The 18,248-nt window shown below is 35.3% G+C and overlaps 1 protein-coding gene across 3 annotated transcripts in view; it reads left to right on the forward strand.

Moving 5' to 3' along the window:
• SPINK5 (serine peptidase inhibitor Kazal type 5) overlaps positions 1 to 18,248 on the forward strand; it is a 75,695-nt gene that overhangs the window by 30,264 nt on the left and 27,183 nt on the right. For all 3 annotated transcript variants that reach the window (XM_021664936.2, XM_021664935.2, XM_021664937.2), the window contains 11 exons: positions 516 to 579; positions 4,046 to 4,173; positions 5,500 to 5,587; positions 7,448 to 7,575; positions 8,814 to 8,895; positions 10,053 to 10,180; positions 10,949 to 11,027; positions 11,371 to 11,498; positions 14,248 to 14,296; positions 16,347 to 16,474; positions 18,065 to 18,149. In XM_021664936.2, the coding sequence (XP_021520611.2) occupies positions 516 to 579; positions 4,046 to 4,173; positions 5,500 to 5,587; positions 7,448 to 7,575; positions 8,814 to 8,895; positions 10,053 to 10,180; positions 10,949 to 11,027; positions 11,371 to 11,498; positions 14,248 to 14,296; positions 16,347 to 16,474; positions 18,065 to 18,149 (1,087 nt within the window). The remainder of the gene's footprint in view (positions 1 to 515; positions 580 to 4,045; positions 4,174 to 5,499; positions 5,588 to 7,447; positions 7,576 to 8,813; positions 8,896 to 10,052; positions 10,181 to 10,948; positions 11,028 to 11,370; positions 11,499 to 14,247; positions 14,297 to 16,346; positions 16,475 to 18,064; positions 18,150 to 18,248) is intronic.

The following is an 18,248-nucleotide window of genomic DNA, read 5'->3' on the forward strand; positions in this document are numbered from 1 at the left end:
TGTCTATCTCCAGGATGAGACTCTAATCAAATGATATATGTGAAAGGGTTTAAAGCTCAATTTAAATGTAGCTTTCATTAACAACCTAGTACTTTTACATGAAAGCAAACAAATACTTTACGAGGTATACAAAGTTATACTTAAGGGTGTGGATGGCCATGCCTCAAATGCTCAGTTTGGTTTCACCCATGTCACAGCATTATTTTAAAGTTCTTCGTTCTACCTGTTAAAGGGAATTTTCCTGACAGTCTTCTGTTTGTCAATCAAGGTGTCACACCCATTCACTTTTATAGAACAAAGCTTCTAATTGACTGTCAGTGAGTCAGTTTCACACCCTTCCTTATCTTTGGCAATTTCTTTGGCTCAGGCATTGAAGACAGGGAAATGCTTGTCTCTTGTAAGTGGATCATTTCAGCAAGTTGTAGCAGAAGATATGAAAGTGTGTAACACAGGACTGAGGATACTGAAAATATGATTGAGTCATAAACTGACCAACTGTTTACTTTTCTTCACAGTTTAAAAGAAGTTGAAAATGCCAAGCGAGAGGGCGAAACTAGAATTCGACGGAATGCTGAGAAGGTAAAATGACTCGCCAGCACAATTTGGTTCTTGTGGCCATAAATATCAACAAATTTATGCTTAAACCTTTGAGTAATGAAATAAAGTCATTGTCTTTTATTATTACATATTTTTCTTAATATCAAAATTCCCCAAATTGACTTCCTAGAATATCAATCATTAGATACAGATTTAAAGCAGCATTTCCTACCTAAGGCTCAAAATGTGCAATTTCCATCTATGTTTCCCCAGTCCTCCAGCCCCTAAAAGAAGGTATAAGATAGAAAGTTTATACAAACCAAGTTCTGCTTAATTTCTACCAGCTTTCTTTTTGGTTTAGTTGTAAAACCATTTTACCCTGAATAAATTGTTTAAAAATTTCAATATAATATAAATTAAACAGGAATAACTTTAAAAGAGTGTCACAGTCTTTTAAACACTATATTCACTGGTGCATTTTATGTGTAATTACATTGACACAAGTTGAAGTTATTCACTTTGCCATTATGATTCTTCTATTCAGAGAAACCTGTATTTATAAAGGTCTTGGTTCTGCTTAAAAAAAAAATCAGACGAATTTTTAGATTGTGTTTTAAAAAATACCCTTAAAATAATTTGAATTACTTGATAATTTAATTATTCAATCTCGTATAAAAAAATTTTGAATAAGCACTTTAGGTAATGTGCCTGGATTTCTTAAATCACCTGTTTCAATGAGAGGGATAGCATTTTCTTTGCTAAATGGCTAAACTTTTGTTGAGAAGTCAGAACACCTGACTTTTAGCCTTAGTTTTTCTCATGCTCTGGGTGTGGGAAACTAAGCAAATAATCATCCTGGGCCTTAATTTTCTTGTCAGCAAAATAAAGAGGTTGGATATATGACCTGAATTTTACCTTCCTGTTGGACTGTGTTTCTATATCCTGCAGATTACTTTGGTGCTAATACAAGTGTACTCTTTTTTTGCAGATTGTAGGGTTTATGTTTTCCTAAAGGAAGAAACAAGCCCACTTTTGGTAGTCAAGAGCTGGCCCTTCAGTTCATAATGCTATTTAATGAAGCAAAGCTCTCATCCTAAATAGGGTGTTAAAGGTTTACATTTGGGAAAACTAAGTATTCAGAACCATCTACAGTTTATGCCACACTTGCTAAGAATTGAAAAGCAATTCTTTTGTGGTGGTTGCTAAATTTCAGTCTAAAACTTTGGGTCGTCCTGTGATATTTAACATTTTATTACTTCATAGACATAGAGAGTTCTTTTCTTTTGTTGTGTATCAGGTCTCTCTGTACTTACCTCTTCCTCTCAGTGGCTAGGGTCATTGTTTTGGTGGGGTCATTGTGCATGATGGTGTGAATGGCACTGCTTTATTGTGATGGCTCAATATGTTCCCTATAATTAACTTGTCACTAAGTTGTATACAGAATGTTTCTTCAGAATCTCCCTGGATGAATCACAGCTTATAAACTGAAATTATCATTGTTTCTTTTATGAGAATCATTAAGCATTAATTTTTTTATACTATGCTATGATTATCAGGTGACTGTCTTCTGTGTCTCTATTTCTAGATTGTTACAACCATGAAGTTTGGAGCACACCCATTGCTCCTCCAAAAATAAATATCTTCTTAATAGGAAGCAGTTAGATTCTCTGTTAAAGCATCCCAATGGAATTTGAATTATTTTTTAAAAAATCAAATAATGCAAGATCTAGAAAAGGTCCTAGAGAACATCTGTTCCAAAAACCTCATTGGTGAAGTGTTAAGACTGTGGTTCCAAAGGCAAGGGGACTTTGCTGTGGTCTCCCAGTTGGATGAGAGGCACAATGTGGCGGCCCAGGTCATTTGACTCCCAGCATGTTCTTTATGCCCATATTTTCTTGTCTGAAATAGGATGACTAAGGTCACACAGTTGAAAAAAATGTTATAGACCAGGATTTTTTTATAGGTCATATTATAGTACTATATCCCACCACAAATGTTTAATGATGTAGAGATCTCCAAGCCTAGAGGAGCTTAGAGTATCGTTTTTTGTAAAGTTTGGCCCTCACCACATAGTAGAATTTTCAAAACACAGAAAGTAGCCTGAAAGTATTGGACAACGCATCAGGAAATCTGAAAACAAATCTCTCTCGGATTTTTTTTTGGGGGAAGTCACTTCCTTTTAGGTTTTCTAAACCAGTATCAGTCTTGATGGTCTACCCCTCTAAGGTGAGGGTGAAAGGAAATTAGATCCACTCTCTTTGAGGTTTCCACCTATGATGTCAGAAATGATCGTGGATAAGGACCAGGCGCGGTGGCTCACACCTGTAATCCCAGCACTTTGGGAGGCCGAGGCGGGTGGATCACGAGGTCAAGAGATCGAGACCATCCTGGTCAACATGGTGAAACCCCGTTTTTACTAAAAATACAAAAAATTAGCTGGGCACGGTGGCACGTGCCTGTAATCCCAGCTACTCGGGAGGCTGAGGCAGGAGAATTGCCTGAACCCAGGAGGCGGAGGTTGCAGTGAGCCGAGATCGCGCCATTGCACTCCAGCCTGGATAATAAGAGCAAAACTTCGTCTCAAAAAAAGAAAAAAAGAAATGATCATGGATAAAGAAGGCAAAATACATAAAAAAATAGCCATAGATCCATAGAGAAAATCACCTAAAGTAAGCATAACACTGTGGGATAGCATCGTGTTTCTTTTTACTTACAAACTAGGTTGGATTATTCTTGACTAGATCCATATTAGGTCACCTTTAGACATCTCATTTCACAATGTGTGTGTGTGTGTGTGTGTGTGTGTGTGTGTGTGTATATATGTATGTATATTTGTCTTGCTGCTACATTTTGTTGTGTTTGTGCTGGAACCTCATGAAAGATATCCCTCTGACTCCCATTAATTTGAAAGGTGAAAAGAAATATCTAGTTTTAATCCAAGAAAATTATTAGTCAGCCTTATTTTTTCTGAGGCTATTTTACCTTTTAATAAATATACCACATAATAGATACAAGTGCCAATTAGTTGACATTATAATTACTATTTTTTAGTAATTCTCATTAATATGTTGTATGTATTTGCCAACTTCTAGACATGATGTTTTGTCACAATAAATCTATTATAAAGTTTCTAGATTAACAAGTAGAAAAATGGTAAGTAAAATTACTGTTGGCTGGGTATGGTGGTTCATGCCTATAATTCCAACCCTTTGGGAGGCCAAGGCAGGAAAATCACTTGAGCCAAGGAATTCAAGACCAGCCTGAGCAACATGATGAGACCCAGTCTCTAAAAAAAAAAAAAGAAAGCTGAATGTGGTGGTGGTGCATGTCTGCAGTCCCATTTAGTCAGGAAGCTGAGGTGAGAGAATCTCTGAGCCTAGAGGTTAGAGTCTTCAGTGAGCTATAATCATTCTCCTGCACTCCAGCCTCGGCAATAGAGCAGAATCCTGTCTCAAAAAGTAAAATAACCTGAAATGAAATGAAGTAAAATATAATTGTCTTTTCAAAGGATTTTTGCAAGGAATATGAAAAACAAGTGAGAAATGGAAGACTTTTTTGTACACGGGAGAGTGATCCAGTCCGTGGCCCTGATGGCAGGATGCATGGCAACAAATGTGCCTTGTGTGCTGAAATTTTGTGAGTATAGAAGAAAGTTTTTTGGAGTGGTTCAAAAGATGGAAGTGGAGATTGATTTGATTGATGAGTAAAAATAACTTTGAAAGCAAGCTTTGTCATTGAAAACCATTGGAGCAATTTTATGTCCTCCACAAATCGTAATACCACCTAGAGAGTAGGCACTACTGATGTGTGTCTGTTTTTGAGGACAAATGGAGTCCATTTGCCAGTTGGAATACTGACTTACATCATACTTCTTAACATTGCCCTGTGACCTTTGTGAACCTCTTTGTGAACTAATTCTAGTATAGAATGGGGGTAAAAGCAGGTATCAAGACTTCGATTGCTTTTCTTCAGTAATGATCCCATAGTAACAGTGTTCATTAAACGCTCTTCAATATTTCAACCTTATACATTAATTGGGTTACTCTTATCTTTTATCTGGGACATGTGACCTTGGGAGAAGGGCAAACATCACAACATACAAATTGTTACATTTGTGATGTCTTAGATGACGTCTCATGACACTTTCAGCTTCTCAAGCTCTACGAGCCCTTTCCTGTGTGCTGTCCTACACCAGTTCCTCCTAGTCTTGGCCAGCTGATGTCCCCTCTTGTAGATCATATTTCCGGTTATCTTTCCTTGGATAAGAACTCCAAAAATCCCTCCCTTATTGAAATTAAATCCTCATAATCTTCTAACTGTCTTTCCTAATCACCATCACAGTTGGAAATTATACAATTATTTTTCCATCTATTTGTTGACTTTCAGTCTTTTCTACCACCCTGAAGAATTCCGAGAGGGCAGGGTATGTGTTTATGTTGTGTACTATTACATGCCCAGGGCCCAGTCAACGTTTGCCCAAAAAACCGTAATTACTCACTAAATGATAAGTGAATGAACGAATGAAGATATGAATGATGATTCCCCAGTCTCAAGAAGCTTAAGTTCAGTAGCAGAAATAAGCCTTGGACATGTGCACATATTTATATATTGCAAAATAGAATAAAAACTATTGTATAAGAAAAAAACATTCAGATACTAAAACACAGCAATAGGCATAGAGCTTATTGTATTTGGGAACTGGAATGTCTTCTTCAAAAAGGTAGAATGTAAGCTGAAGAGTTTTAAATTTCTTTTAAGAAAGGGAACTGAGAAAAAAGATCATTTAGTAGAAAGAAATGGTATAAAGGTGAAATTAAAGGGTCTTTTGGGGTATTTGAGGTGTTTTTAAAGTGTTTGTACTAAAACTCAGGGAAACTTAGATATTTTTTCATCTGTACCTAATGACTGTTTTATAACATAAAGATCGAAAGCATCTCTACTGATTTATTCTTCTTTTTCCAGCAAGCAGCGTTTTTCAGAGGAAAATGGTAAAACAGATCAAAACTTGGGAAAAGCTGATAAAAAAACTAAAGTTAAAAGAGAAATTGCGGTGAGAATCAATTTGATCAATCTAGTTATAACTTGTATGTGAGGGTGTGTGTGTGTGAGTGCATATGATGTAGTATGCATTTTCAGTATTCTTTAATATTTTCCCCACTGCTAGTAGGTTTGCTGGAAACTATAGTCATTGTTTTAAGAAGCTTAGATTAAAAAATTATGGCAATACAATCTCTAGCTGTATTTGGAGGAAATTAATCAAGTCACACTAATAATATAGTTTGGTACTCCTAAATGAAGGTAATATATCAAAACATTGTCTGATTTCAAAGTGATATGTATTCTTCGATGTGTGGTAGGTATTGTGAAGGTATTTACTTCAAAACCAATATCAATATCAAATTTTAATGTGCATCCTTTTAAATTATACTGTGCTCTGCTTTCTAAACATCTCTTAACTAGTCATCTCTCTGTTTTTCTACTGCTACCATCTTAGCTCAGACATTTAATAGTTTTGTTTTGTATTGATGTATTGGCGTCATGTCTGGTCTATATATTGTTGGTCTCCATCTTTCTCAGCCTTCAAGATTTAATTTATCCTCCATGTTGTTTTTATATTTCATAGACTATGAAAACAAATATTTTGGTTCCATGAGTCAGCGATGCTATAAAATTCCATTGTTGGAGATATTCAGATCATTTCACTTCCTAACTTATTTCTTATAGTTTTCCAGACTTCCACGATGCACAGTCCACAGTCCTAAGTAAGCCACCCCATCAGGCCACCTTCTGCCTGTGTAACTCCATTTTCTTTCTTTTTTTTTTTTCCTGTCACCCAGGCTGGAGCATAGTGGTAGGATCGTGATTCACTGCAGCCTTGACCTCCCACTCTCAAGCTATCCTCACACCCCAGCTTTCCAAAGTGCTAAGATTACTCAGCCACGAGCCACTATACTTAGCCTAAGCCTCATTTTGAACTGCTTTCTTCACCTCAGTCCTAGGTTACCAAGTCCTTTTAATTTTAATACTCAAATGTCCTTCAACTACTCTTTTATCATTTATTTCCAATTTTCTCCTGCCTTCCTTTTCTTTCTCCCTTTCCTTTCTCCATTCTCTTTTTCTCCCTCTCTATTCTTTTTTTTCTTTTCCTCCCTCTCTCCTTTCTCTTTTATTATAATATAATTAGCATCTCTGACTTCAGTCTCTAGCCAATCAAATCCTCCACACATCGGTTGATAAACTTTGTGAAACAAAGATTTGATTTTGCCATTTTCTGCTATAAACATTTATAATTTTCTCATTGCCTAAAAGTAATATCCAAATTCATTTCAAAGTTTAGTGGTCTTCGATTTTCAAGGTCTCCTTTTGACCATTTCCTGAATAATCTCTTTATCCAACTAATTATTTAGCCACTATATTCATAAATATGTTAGATTACCACAAAATAACATGTTCTTTCATGCCTCTGTGTGTTTGTCTATTTAATTCCTCTTGGATGACCTTTTTGCCACATTATGTTCCTGAACATATTCTCAAGATAGAATTTAGACATAAGTTCTCTGAGCATCCATGAATTATTCTTTCCTTTGTACTTGTATACACTTAATTCAGACTAGTATTATATTTCTCAGCTTTTTATATTTCAATTACTTATCCTTTCCATTTGAATGATAAAGAACATAAATATATCACATTTATGTTTATATATTCCTAACTTAAACATTTGTTGAAGATGCAAATGGATATTACAAAGAGAGAAATATCACAATTTTTGGATGGTCCTAAATCCTAACCGTTTTTTTTTTCATCCTTTGATGACTCTTTTTCAGTTAATTTCTTTGTAAAAATAACATGTAACATTAATAAATAGGAAACAGAACTATATCTAAACTATCTCATATTCATTATTCAGAAACTCTGCAGTGAATATCAAGATCAAGCAAAGAATGGAATACTTTTCTGTACTAGAGAAAATGACCCTATTCGTGGTCCAGATGGGAAAATGCATGGCAACTTGTGTTCCATGTGTCAAGCCTACTTGTGAGTATAGAGTTTTAGAATGTCAAAGAAAGAAGGGATCTTGCAGGTTATTTAATAGAAGCATCTTGTTTCATAGATGGGGAAACTGTGGCTCAAGACAGGGAAGTGAGTTGAGTAAGTTACATGGAAAATATCAGTAATAGAGCTAGGAGTAAGTATCTAGAGTTATTTGTTTCAAGACGTCTTGTTTCTTGGACACTCCCTCTTTTAGCACTGGAATGTCCTGACAAACATGAACTTGTATAAATATTAGTTGCTCCCTCACTTCTGAAACTTCACATGTGAGCCTGTTTTAGAAATTTATAGGCATCTCATCTTCTATGGGAGTCAAGAGTCTAAAGGTGGAGCTTAATGTAGAAATGGAATAAAATCAAACTGCTCATGAAACAACACTAAACTCTTATAAAATTACACTGGGCTTTATTTTGTTTAATGTGACATGTCTTAATAAGTTAGAATGGACAATTTTCTTTCAAAATTTAAGATAGCTTTCACTTTATTTGGCTGAGCTCAAATTAAGTATTTAACTTAATATAGAACCTATGGCTTTTTTTGTTTTGACTGACAACTACATATGGTTGAAATATCATCAGTTAGCTGTACATACTGTGCAATTCCATTGTACAAAGTAAATTTAAGCTTATTTAAAAGTATATGGAAATTATGTTATTTTTTCCCTCACATCTTGTCCTTTAGATAAAACAGCTGTGAGTAAGCAAAATATTTACATTTAAAGGAAAGCTAGGGTATGCATGGTGTGGTAGATAGACCATGGACTTGAAGAAGGAGACCTTGGTTGTAGTCATATCCTGAGATGTAGCCAAGGCCCCCTCTACCTCTCATGTTCTCTGAGAAACAAGGGGATGAGTAGACTAGACATGCTTTGTTAAGGCCACTTTCAGTCTTCAGGTGTTATGTCACCATAATTTTAGTTTTGGTGCCTGTTATGAACATCGATGATGCTCCTTTTCTCACTATAGGCAAGAAAGCTATTTTACAGAAAGCAAGTTTCCCAGATCCACTATTGTCTTTTTTTCAACATTAAACAGACATTATGAAGAAATCATAGTATCATACTATACTGGAGGATATTTTGTTGCTTCTCATTGATACATAGTGATAAAGGGACAAAATTGTTCCACCCTAAGGAGGAAGAACAGTTAACAGTGCAATTATGTGGAGAATCCATGGCATATGTTTGTTCCTAATGGATCCTCTTCATTTTCTCTCTTATTCAGCCAAGCAGAAAGCGAAGAAAAGAAAAAGGCTGAAGCACAAGCTAGAAATAAAAGACAATCTGGAAAAGCAACCTCATATGCAGTGAGTAGAATCCATGCAATAAAACCTACTTGGTGCTATAATTTGAACAAACTTTAAAAGCTAAAGGCTGAGATTTTGCCCTGTAGAAATCCCCAGAATATCTTAACTCTTCAACCTGGGGAAGGTATTGAGATGAATTATATGGGAAGATTGGTCCCTTCTTGTTGATTCAAAACTAACTCTGCAAAATTTAAAAAAAAATCATTTAAAAGCTAAAAAACTGAGTTCTAATTTTATCACTTATAGACTATTAGCTTTTGCTAACTACTTTCCAGAAAAACTCTACATATATGCATTCTACGTATGAATTTCTGATATTTCACATCTAATTTGAGATAAAAATACCTTGATTCCCCCCCAAAGCAGGATTTTTATCCCCGAAATATTACTAATAGTTTCCAAAGCCTTAGCTCAGTTATCATCACCTATGGTTTTGATGATAAAAATCTCGTAATTTTTCCTCTGGATTCTATCTTTTCCCTTGTCCAACCAGTCTCCCTAACACAGCTTGAGTAATGTTTCAAAATGTAAATCAAATCATAATACTGCTCTGCTTAAAACCCACAAGCAGCTCATCATCAAATACAGGATATACTTTAATCTCATGATGTCTCTTCTTATTTGTACCTTTATCTCCATTCAGAAAATCATGCTCTGCTATGTGCCATGTCGTTTCCTATCTATGTTTTTCAGCTTATTCTATTTTCATAATGTTGTGTGCATATTTCCCAATTCATTTTGTTCACCCAGTCAAATCCTATTTACACTTTCGGGGTCTCACCTAAATTATTCTTGCTCCCTGACATCTTCCCTGGTTTCCACTGTCAGATTTCATGGTTCCAAACTTTGAGTTCTCAGATTTTCTTGTATCCTGTATGTATGTTTGTACTTATTTTATTATGTTTGGATTATAGTGGAATTTGCTTGTGTATTTCTTGTATTATATCAGGTCATCATACTATGTTTTATTTTTTTCCTCTCTCTTAGCATATGATGTTTTTCTTGTTGTTGAATTGAACTTTACATTTGAGAAAAACATAATTAAAATCCTCAGCTCAAGGAGACTTAACATTAGTTTCTGCCAATGTAGATGTTTGAATCTTCTGCTTAAAGTAGAAATGAAAACTATGGCCAACTTACTTGTTCTATCTTGACAGGAGCTTTGCAGTGAATACCGAAAGCTTGTGAGGAATGGAAAACTTGCTTGCACCAGAGAGAACGATCCTATCCAGGGCCCAGATGGGAAAGTGCATGGCAACACCTGCTCCATGTGTGAGATCTTCTTGTGAGTAGTCCTGCAGCTGGGAACATGAGGGATGATTTTGTTCTTTCTACCTTATTTCCCTGTTCAATTATGAGAGGGCTACTTCAACATAAAAATGAAAGAATTAAAGTATATTTAGAGAAACTGTCTGATTGGAGACATGTATTTAAAAATCCATGTCCTTGGAAGATTGTTAAGACTTCATATTTAAGCAAGGGGAAAGTCACAATCTTGAACTATTCAAGTAGTTTTTGTTTTTAAGTGTGGAAACAGGATAAGTTCTAGCTTATCTCCATGAATAAAAGTGAGGCCAATGGGCCAATGGATGAAAGCCCTGGAAGACAGATTCCCACTGGATTCCAGGAAGAACTTCCTAACAGCTTGAGGATTTCAAAGATGGATAATTTACCACAGAGTGCCAAGGATGATATAAGTAGACTTTACAGGCAGATTAAAGCAAAGGCTTGAGAATCATTAGAGATACAGTAGTGAGTACTGGAAATTTAGAAAACCACCTCTGGACTAGGGTTTAAATCCCTCCACTATACTTATTACCTCTATGTCTTTGGGTGAGTTATGCATTCTTTGTTTTTTAATTTGTAATTTGGAGATATAATACTAGTTTTGTAATATAATTGTGTGGATTTCACAGTGTAAGCACAGGGTTAGGCATATCACATTATAAGAATTTAATCACTGTTAAGTGTAAAATTAAATTACATTTGAGATCACTTCTAATATGGAGATTCTATGATTTTTACTCATCTCTTCTTAACCATACCCTTTTAGCCAAGCAGAAGAAGAAAAGAAAAAGAAGGAAGGCAAATCAAGAAATAAAAGACAATCTGAGAGTAAAGCTTCCTTTGAGGTGAGTGAATCTCCTTCAATAACTCTGAGGGACATGGCACTGAGGATCCACAGATCATGTTCAGGGAACACATGCATTCCTTAAAACTGTATGAAACAATTGCACGGTTTGTGTTTTCATGTGTGTTTGTATGTGTGCAGTTATGCATGTGCATATCTGACTATTTCTTGGTTGAGGGGTTCATTGCTTTTATCACTTAAAAAAGCCATGCCTTCAAAGTTAACCATTATAAAATAAGCCAATTGCTGATTCTCATTTAAGAAAATGTGTATAAGCTTCAGCTATTTTTGCTATCTGTTCAACCTATGTTCAACACTATCAACTTCCCTTCTCAATTTCACAGGAGTTGTGTAGTGAATACCGCAAATCCAGGAAAAACGGACCACTTCTTTGCACTAGAGAAAATGACCCTATCCAGGGCCCAGATGGGAAAATGCATGGCAACATCTGCTCCATGTGTGAGGTCCTCTTGTGAGTAGAGCCGTAGACCCATAGATTCTGAGGACTGAACAGTGGGAATTTCCATGGGAAGTTTTCAAGCAATTGTGAATAATGCATTTTCTTCTTCAGTGTAGCATTCAGTTTTGGGTGTCATATTTAAACGGACTTAAAACAAACAACAGCAACAAAAAACAAGTGGAGGGCTTTCTGATTATAACTGTTATGATATAAAAAGATGCAGAATACGCCAGACACAGAAAAACACATAATGTGTGATCTATCTTATATGTGGGATCTGAAAAAGCTGACTTATAGTAGAGAGTAGGATGGTGCTTACCAGAGAATAGGGGTAGATAAGGATGGGGTTTGGGAAGGAGGAGATGTTGATCAAAGGGTACAAAGTTTTAAACAGGAGGAATACATTTATGGAATGTACTGGACAACAGCATAGTGACTATAGTTGATTAGAATGTATCATATATTTCAAAATTATTTAAAGAGTAAATTATAAATGTCCTTACACCTTTCAAAAAAAGATCAGTATTGTGGGGACAACTCTAAATTGCTTGATTTAATCATCACAATGTATACATCTACGAAAACATCACATTGAATTACATTAAAAGGTACAATTACTATTTGTCAAGTAAGACCACAAGTTAAAAAAATGAGGTGCAGAATAATTTCTTCTGTGGCATTTTAGAAGTAACCTAGAATCATTCACCCAGAGAAAAGAATACTTCATGATAATTATACTAATTGCTTTTGGTTTTATGAAAACATTATAAGATGAAATAGGAAATACATATGATTACATGTAAAATATTATAATGCATGGAAAATTTATGAGTCTTTTTGTTCACTACCTTATTCTATGTGTGCTATTCTATGTGATTTTAAGGAATATAATTAAAATGGAAAAGAGCTATGGGAAGAAATATTTGGGCTCATAATGAAGACTGACTTTGTAATAAAGCAGAGAAAGACAAGAATGGGAGTTTTATTATGTAGGAGTTGGGTGACTGTTTATAGGGTGCCTAAAATAGGTCTTTAGAATGAATGGCATGGTACAGCCTTTCAAAGGTATGACTAGGATTTTCTTAAACACTTGATTTTTTGGCTAAAGAAATATCCCATTTTATTTTCTATGTGCCAAGAATCTTAGAAAGGACTTAATTTATTTAGACTTCCCTGATAGAAAGCAATATAATCCAGCATATTTTCCCATAGCATTTGAGGCTTGGAGTACTGTAGATCTACTAGAAGGAAAGTTAAGATGATGAGCATATAATTATCACAACAAACATTTGTTGAATGTGTATAATTATATGGCATTTGCTAAGAGCTTTGCTACCTAATCTCATTTAATCTTCACAACAACCACATGAAACAGATGAAACCAGATAAAAAGCGAAAACAAAAAACAAAACTAAGGACCAGAACAGTTGAGAATGATGGAGAAGTAAGGACAGGATATAGGACTTCTAAATGAAGAAAAAGATAATGTGTTTCTTGATTTGGGGTATAGACAGTATATAACCACTTAGCAAGGCCTTTCAGCCTGTTTTTTCCTTCTCCTTTACATTACTCTTTCAGTAACAGGCAACTAATTCTGCCTCTAAGTAGTCATCTTTGCTGCTTCCTCTGACAATTGCCTCCTGGGGAAAGAAAATGCTGCTTAAATATTTTAGTCAACTTAGACTCATGGTAAAGGTTAGATCAGTTTTCATATAAAGAAGTATGAAAAATCCCATAATTTTGGATCTATTTTAGTCAGTTTATCCCATAAATATATAAATTCTTCATCATAAAGAAATATACCTTTATCACCTCATGTTTTATGGACACGTTAACAAAGGTGACTGATTTTTTTGAGAATTATTCTACCCTCCATAGTTAGTTTTTCTGCACTTTCATACCATGTGAAAACAAGTCTTTTCAATTTTTAAAAAAGTTTTAGTTTGATCTATAAGCAAGTCTTTTGTTGATTGGAACACTTTAAAACATTTTCACAAATTATGTCATTTTTTCTACATTTTGAACTATTTGTGTTATATATCCAATTATGCTGTAGATCCTATCCAGGAAGCTCAAGTTGCAACACTATTAGCTATCCAAAATGTATCATCCATCACTTTCACTTCATTTCCATCATATGCCTAATTTTGGAAGGAAAGTTTCCTTTCAATAATTACAATAATGGTGATGTCAATCCCTTATGGCAATTATACCAATTATTATATTATGTACCAGGTACTGTTCTAATTGCTTTACATGTCGTCACTCATTTAATGCTCATAACATTCCAATAAGAAAGGTACTTTTATTACCTCTTCTATTTCTCCTTCACACACATTTAAAGATGAGGAAGGCACAGAAACGTTAAGGTACTTCTTGTTTTCCTTACAGAATTTGGCTCCAGAGTCCTTCCTCTTAACCACCATGCTATACTGCCTCTCAGAAGATAAATATTACCTCTAAATAAAGAGTAATCACACATGCAAAAGAATCGGCAAATAAGAAAGTACTATTGCAATGCATATACTGGGAGGTTAAACAGGTTTACTCCCTAATTCAGGGGCTTTTTCTTGCACACCATATTCCTGAGGTAGAGTGAACCATGATTGTTTATTGTCTAATAAAATTATAAACTATTATGGGTGGATGTTTGGCATTGTTTGAGAACAGTCAAAGCAATAAATAATCAAGTTATGAAAGTTAAGGATCTATTCTAGTAAGATCCATTTCTTCTCTCTTTTTCTTTTTTGGTGTCTTACAGTCAACAAGAAGAAAGAGCAAGAGCAAAGGCTAAAAGAGAAACTACAAAGGTAATATTCTCAGGAATGCTGATGCTGTGCCCTGACGTTTTTCTTTTCTTTACAATGGTACTCTATTTATCTCATTAGAATAAATGTTTTCTGTTTAATTTTCATGCCTAAAACGAATGAAGAACACTTTTAACCCGAACAAAAAGGGTTTTGATTAGAAATGTCCAGAATATCAATTTTATCTTATAATTATTCAAATTTAGAGGTTTATTTCATAAAAAGTGGATTGTTAACTTTTTGCAAGGAATTTTCCCCATATTTTGCTTTTATTAGATTTCCGTTGTTAGAGTATTAATATTAACTTATGCCATTTACTCATTTCAGTTTACATTATTCATATCTCTACTATTTCAGATAGAGACCATAAGATCTCAATCATCCAAATTTACAAAACAAAAGCACATATATTATCATATTTGAGCTTTGAAACCACCCAGCTATGGATCAAGTAGTAGTTTTCTTGCACCCAGTTAAGATCATTAAGCAGGGTCTCTGACTTTCCAGTTATTTTTAGTCCACTCACCATGCATTTATAATTTTAAAATTTTATACCTAGCAGAGCCAAATCTATCTTGTGTGGAGATGTTGAATTATTCTCATATAATAGCTACATACAAGATTTACCTTTCTTTATTCTGTTTCTTTTTGTTTGTTTTTCTTTTGAGATGGCGTCTCGCTTTGTTGCCCGGTCTGGAGTGCCGTGGCCTGATCTTGGCTTGCTGCAAGCTCCACCTCCTGGGTTCAAGTGATTCTCCTGCCTCAGGCTCACTAGTAGCTGGGACTACAGGCATACGCCACAATGCCCGGCTATGGTTTTTTTTTTTTTTTTTGGTATTATTAGTAGAAACAGGATTTCATCCTGTTGACCAGGCTGGTCTCAAACTCCTGACCTCAAGTGATTCTCCCAGCTTGGCCTCCCAAAGTGCTGGAATTACAGGTGTGAGCCACGGCACCTGACCTGTTTATTGTATTTCTTAACAATAGCCACAACAGTACCAGCCTCATCATTATTTGGGGAAAAGTTGACACAGTTTAAAATTTACCTTCTTACTGACTCATTTTTTAAAAATAAGCGTTTCTGTTAGGTGAAACTATCTTTTCACTGATCAATTAGAATTGAAAATTTGTTTTCATCCATCATATTTGATCATCTGCCAAATCCTCTTAGATTTTCCAGTGGTATTAACATATTTCTCCTTCTTGCCACTTCTATTGTTACCCCCTTGCTTCAAATCCATATCTTCCATTTCTATTATTTAATTTTTTTAAATCAACTTACTCCCAGAAATATGTCAGTTTCTCCAGGGATAAGACTTGTTCTCTTCTCTATTTATAAAGATACGTCTTTTAAAATTTATTTATTTATTTTTGAGTCGGGGTCTCACTTTGTTGCCCAGGCTGTAGTGCAGTGGTGCGGTCATGGCTCATTATAACTGCAAACTCCTGGGCTCAGGTTATCCTCCCACCTAAGCCTCCTGAGTAGCTGGGGCTACAGGCACACACCACCATACCTGGTAATTTATCATTATTATTATTTGAATTTTTCTGTAGACTCAGAGTTTTTCCTATCACGCTCAGGCTTGTCTTGAGCTCCTGGGCTCAAGCACTCCTGCTGTGGCCTTCCAAAGTGTTGGAATTACAGGTGTGAGCCACCATATCTAGACAAGGTATATATTTATTTCTTAAGTTAAGCATGTTTTTTCTCTTCTTTCTCAGCCTCCTAAAGACAAACCATGGGTGAGCAATATTCTCATTTCTTCCAGGAAGGCTTTTCATTTAGGCCTGCCTATGGAATCTTCCCACCTCTGATCTTTCCTAGCTTTTATAGACCGTGGTATGCAACAGAACATATATCTATTTTCAGATCTGCTATAGTGCCAGGGTAATTCTGAGTTTATGATGGAAGTTTTTAAAGTACTTACTGATTTACTACTACATGTTTATCACTTTTCCTTTTACATTTTACTCTGCATTACGTACTTCTCATAATAGGAAAAGATGCAGGAAGGACAGAAAACTACTCTGAGAAAATATTTTCTTCATTTTCTAGGAAATCTGCAGTGAATTTAGGGACCAAGTGAGGAATGGAACACTCATATGCACCAGGGAGCATAATCCTGTCCGCGGCCCTGATGGCAAAATACATGGAAACAAGTGTGCCATGTGTGCCAGCGTGTTGTGAGTGTCTACCCCATCTCTCTCACTGAATTTCTTCATCAGTGATCGCCCCTGGTCTCAGATCCTTCTTGCATGTGTAGAGTATAGACCATAAGTTGTATGCTAGAAAGATTTAAAAGCAGATGGATAGGACATTAAGTAGTATTGAATCATATGGTGACAGTACTATTCTTTATTCAATTATCCTTCTATTTTCTAATTAAATTAAGGGAAAAGGCTCAATTTAATGCTAATTTTTTTTAACACTTGATAATCCTTATTTGTAAAAAGAGAGATCAGAAGTTTCATGATTTGGATTGGATGATCTTTTGATCTCTTTCCCATTCCTGACATTTTATGATTTATTAGGCTATTTAGATAGGAGCTAAGGAAAAACCAGCTGGATGGAGGTCAGTATATAAGGACTATTAAAATAGGCTGAACAAGAAATGGAATAGGGAGAATTGTTATTTATCCTTTTAAGGTCATTACTGTATAATGCACACATTCTTAAGTGGCTTAGTGTGGAGTAAAACCTTTAGGAAACAGGCTCATGGGCTAAATGTTTACTAAATGTCTCCTTGTTAAGCCAGGTTCAGGGCCTTTGTTTTGCTGAGTGGTGTAGGTAAGCCTGTGACTAGAGCTCCATCGTGTGGGACAATATAGAAGTCAATTATTATCACTTCTAATACTCCTCCTTTTTTAGGCTCTTAATCTGCTCCTGAACTTAATCCTAAAATAAATGTTGAGAAAAATATTTATTTAAATAATCCCTGTTGAGGTGCAAAGTTAACGTCTCCTAACTTTCACATGTCTTGATCCAAGTTAGATCTAAGTCAGACCTTAAGTGAATGCATACAATTCCTGAAGAGGAGAGGTTGACAGAGGAGAGCACTAGAAGAAACAGTGGCCTGAAATTCAAGAAGCCAGGGTTTTTCACCCACCTGTTCAATTTGCTGGTGTTGTGGTAATGACTAAATGTAGTACATGCTAAGGATTTTCCAGCATTAACATGCTATATGTCAGTAGGAAATGACAAGAATACCAGAATATTAGACTTGTGTTCAACTTCAAAAAATTAGCAGTTGAATCTTACTGGACTTGAATCACTACTGCAATCCAAACCTTGAATTTCAACTGAAATATTAGCTCTACTGAAATAATATTTAAAATTTTTAGTTTAAAATGAAACATGGTTTATTATGACTTCGAGCCCATCATCTGACTTAGCATCAGCCTTGTCTTTTGTCACTGATATGGTAGCTATTTGGAGAGGAAAAGTTTAACAAGTAAGATAAAATCAAGACAGTTGTAGCTTTAATCAGAAAGCTAATTAAAGCTAGTGACGTATAGAAAATCAGATCGTCTGAGGGCCACAGACTAATAAAGATTCATGCTTATTTTATGATTATTCCTCTTTAGAGGGAGGAATGTAAACAACTAAATTTATCTGCACTATTGTTCAAAGCAAAAGCATCTCTCAGACCAGATAAATTTGCATTGAAGACTGAATCTGACTATTGGTTTGCAAGATCCTCATTCCTTTTAAAAACTTACTTCCGAAAAGAGTAGGGAATCATATTCAGCCTATATCTTCTTTTTCTATTGCAGCAAACTTGAAGAAGAAGAGAAGAAAAATCATAAAGAAGAAATAAACAATGTTGAGGCTGAAAAAGTCAAGAGAGAAGCAGTACAGGTAGTTGTTTGAGATCATCAGAGCCACATAAATATTAAATGGCAGGGCTCCTACGCCCTTCTCCTCATCCCAGCATTCTTAGTGACTTTGCAAACTGAG

Source organism: Aotus nancymaae, unplaced genomic scaffold, assembly GCF_030222135.1.
Source record: "Aotus nancymaae isolate 86718 unplaced genomic scaffold, 86718_ANA_hifiasm-v0.15.2.pri h1tg000064l_1, whole genome shotgun sequence".
NCBI lineage: Eukaryota > Metazoa > Chordata > Mammalia > Primates > Aotidae > Aotus > Aotus nancymaae.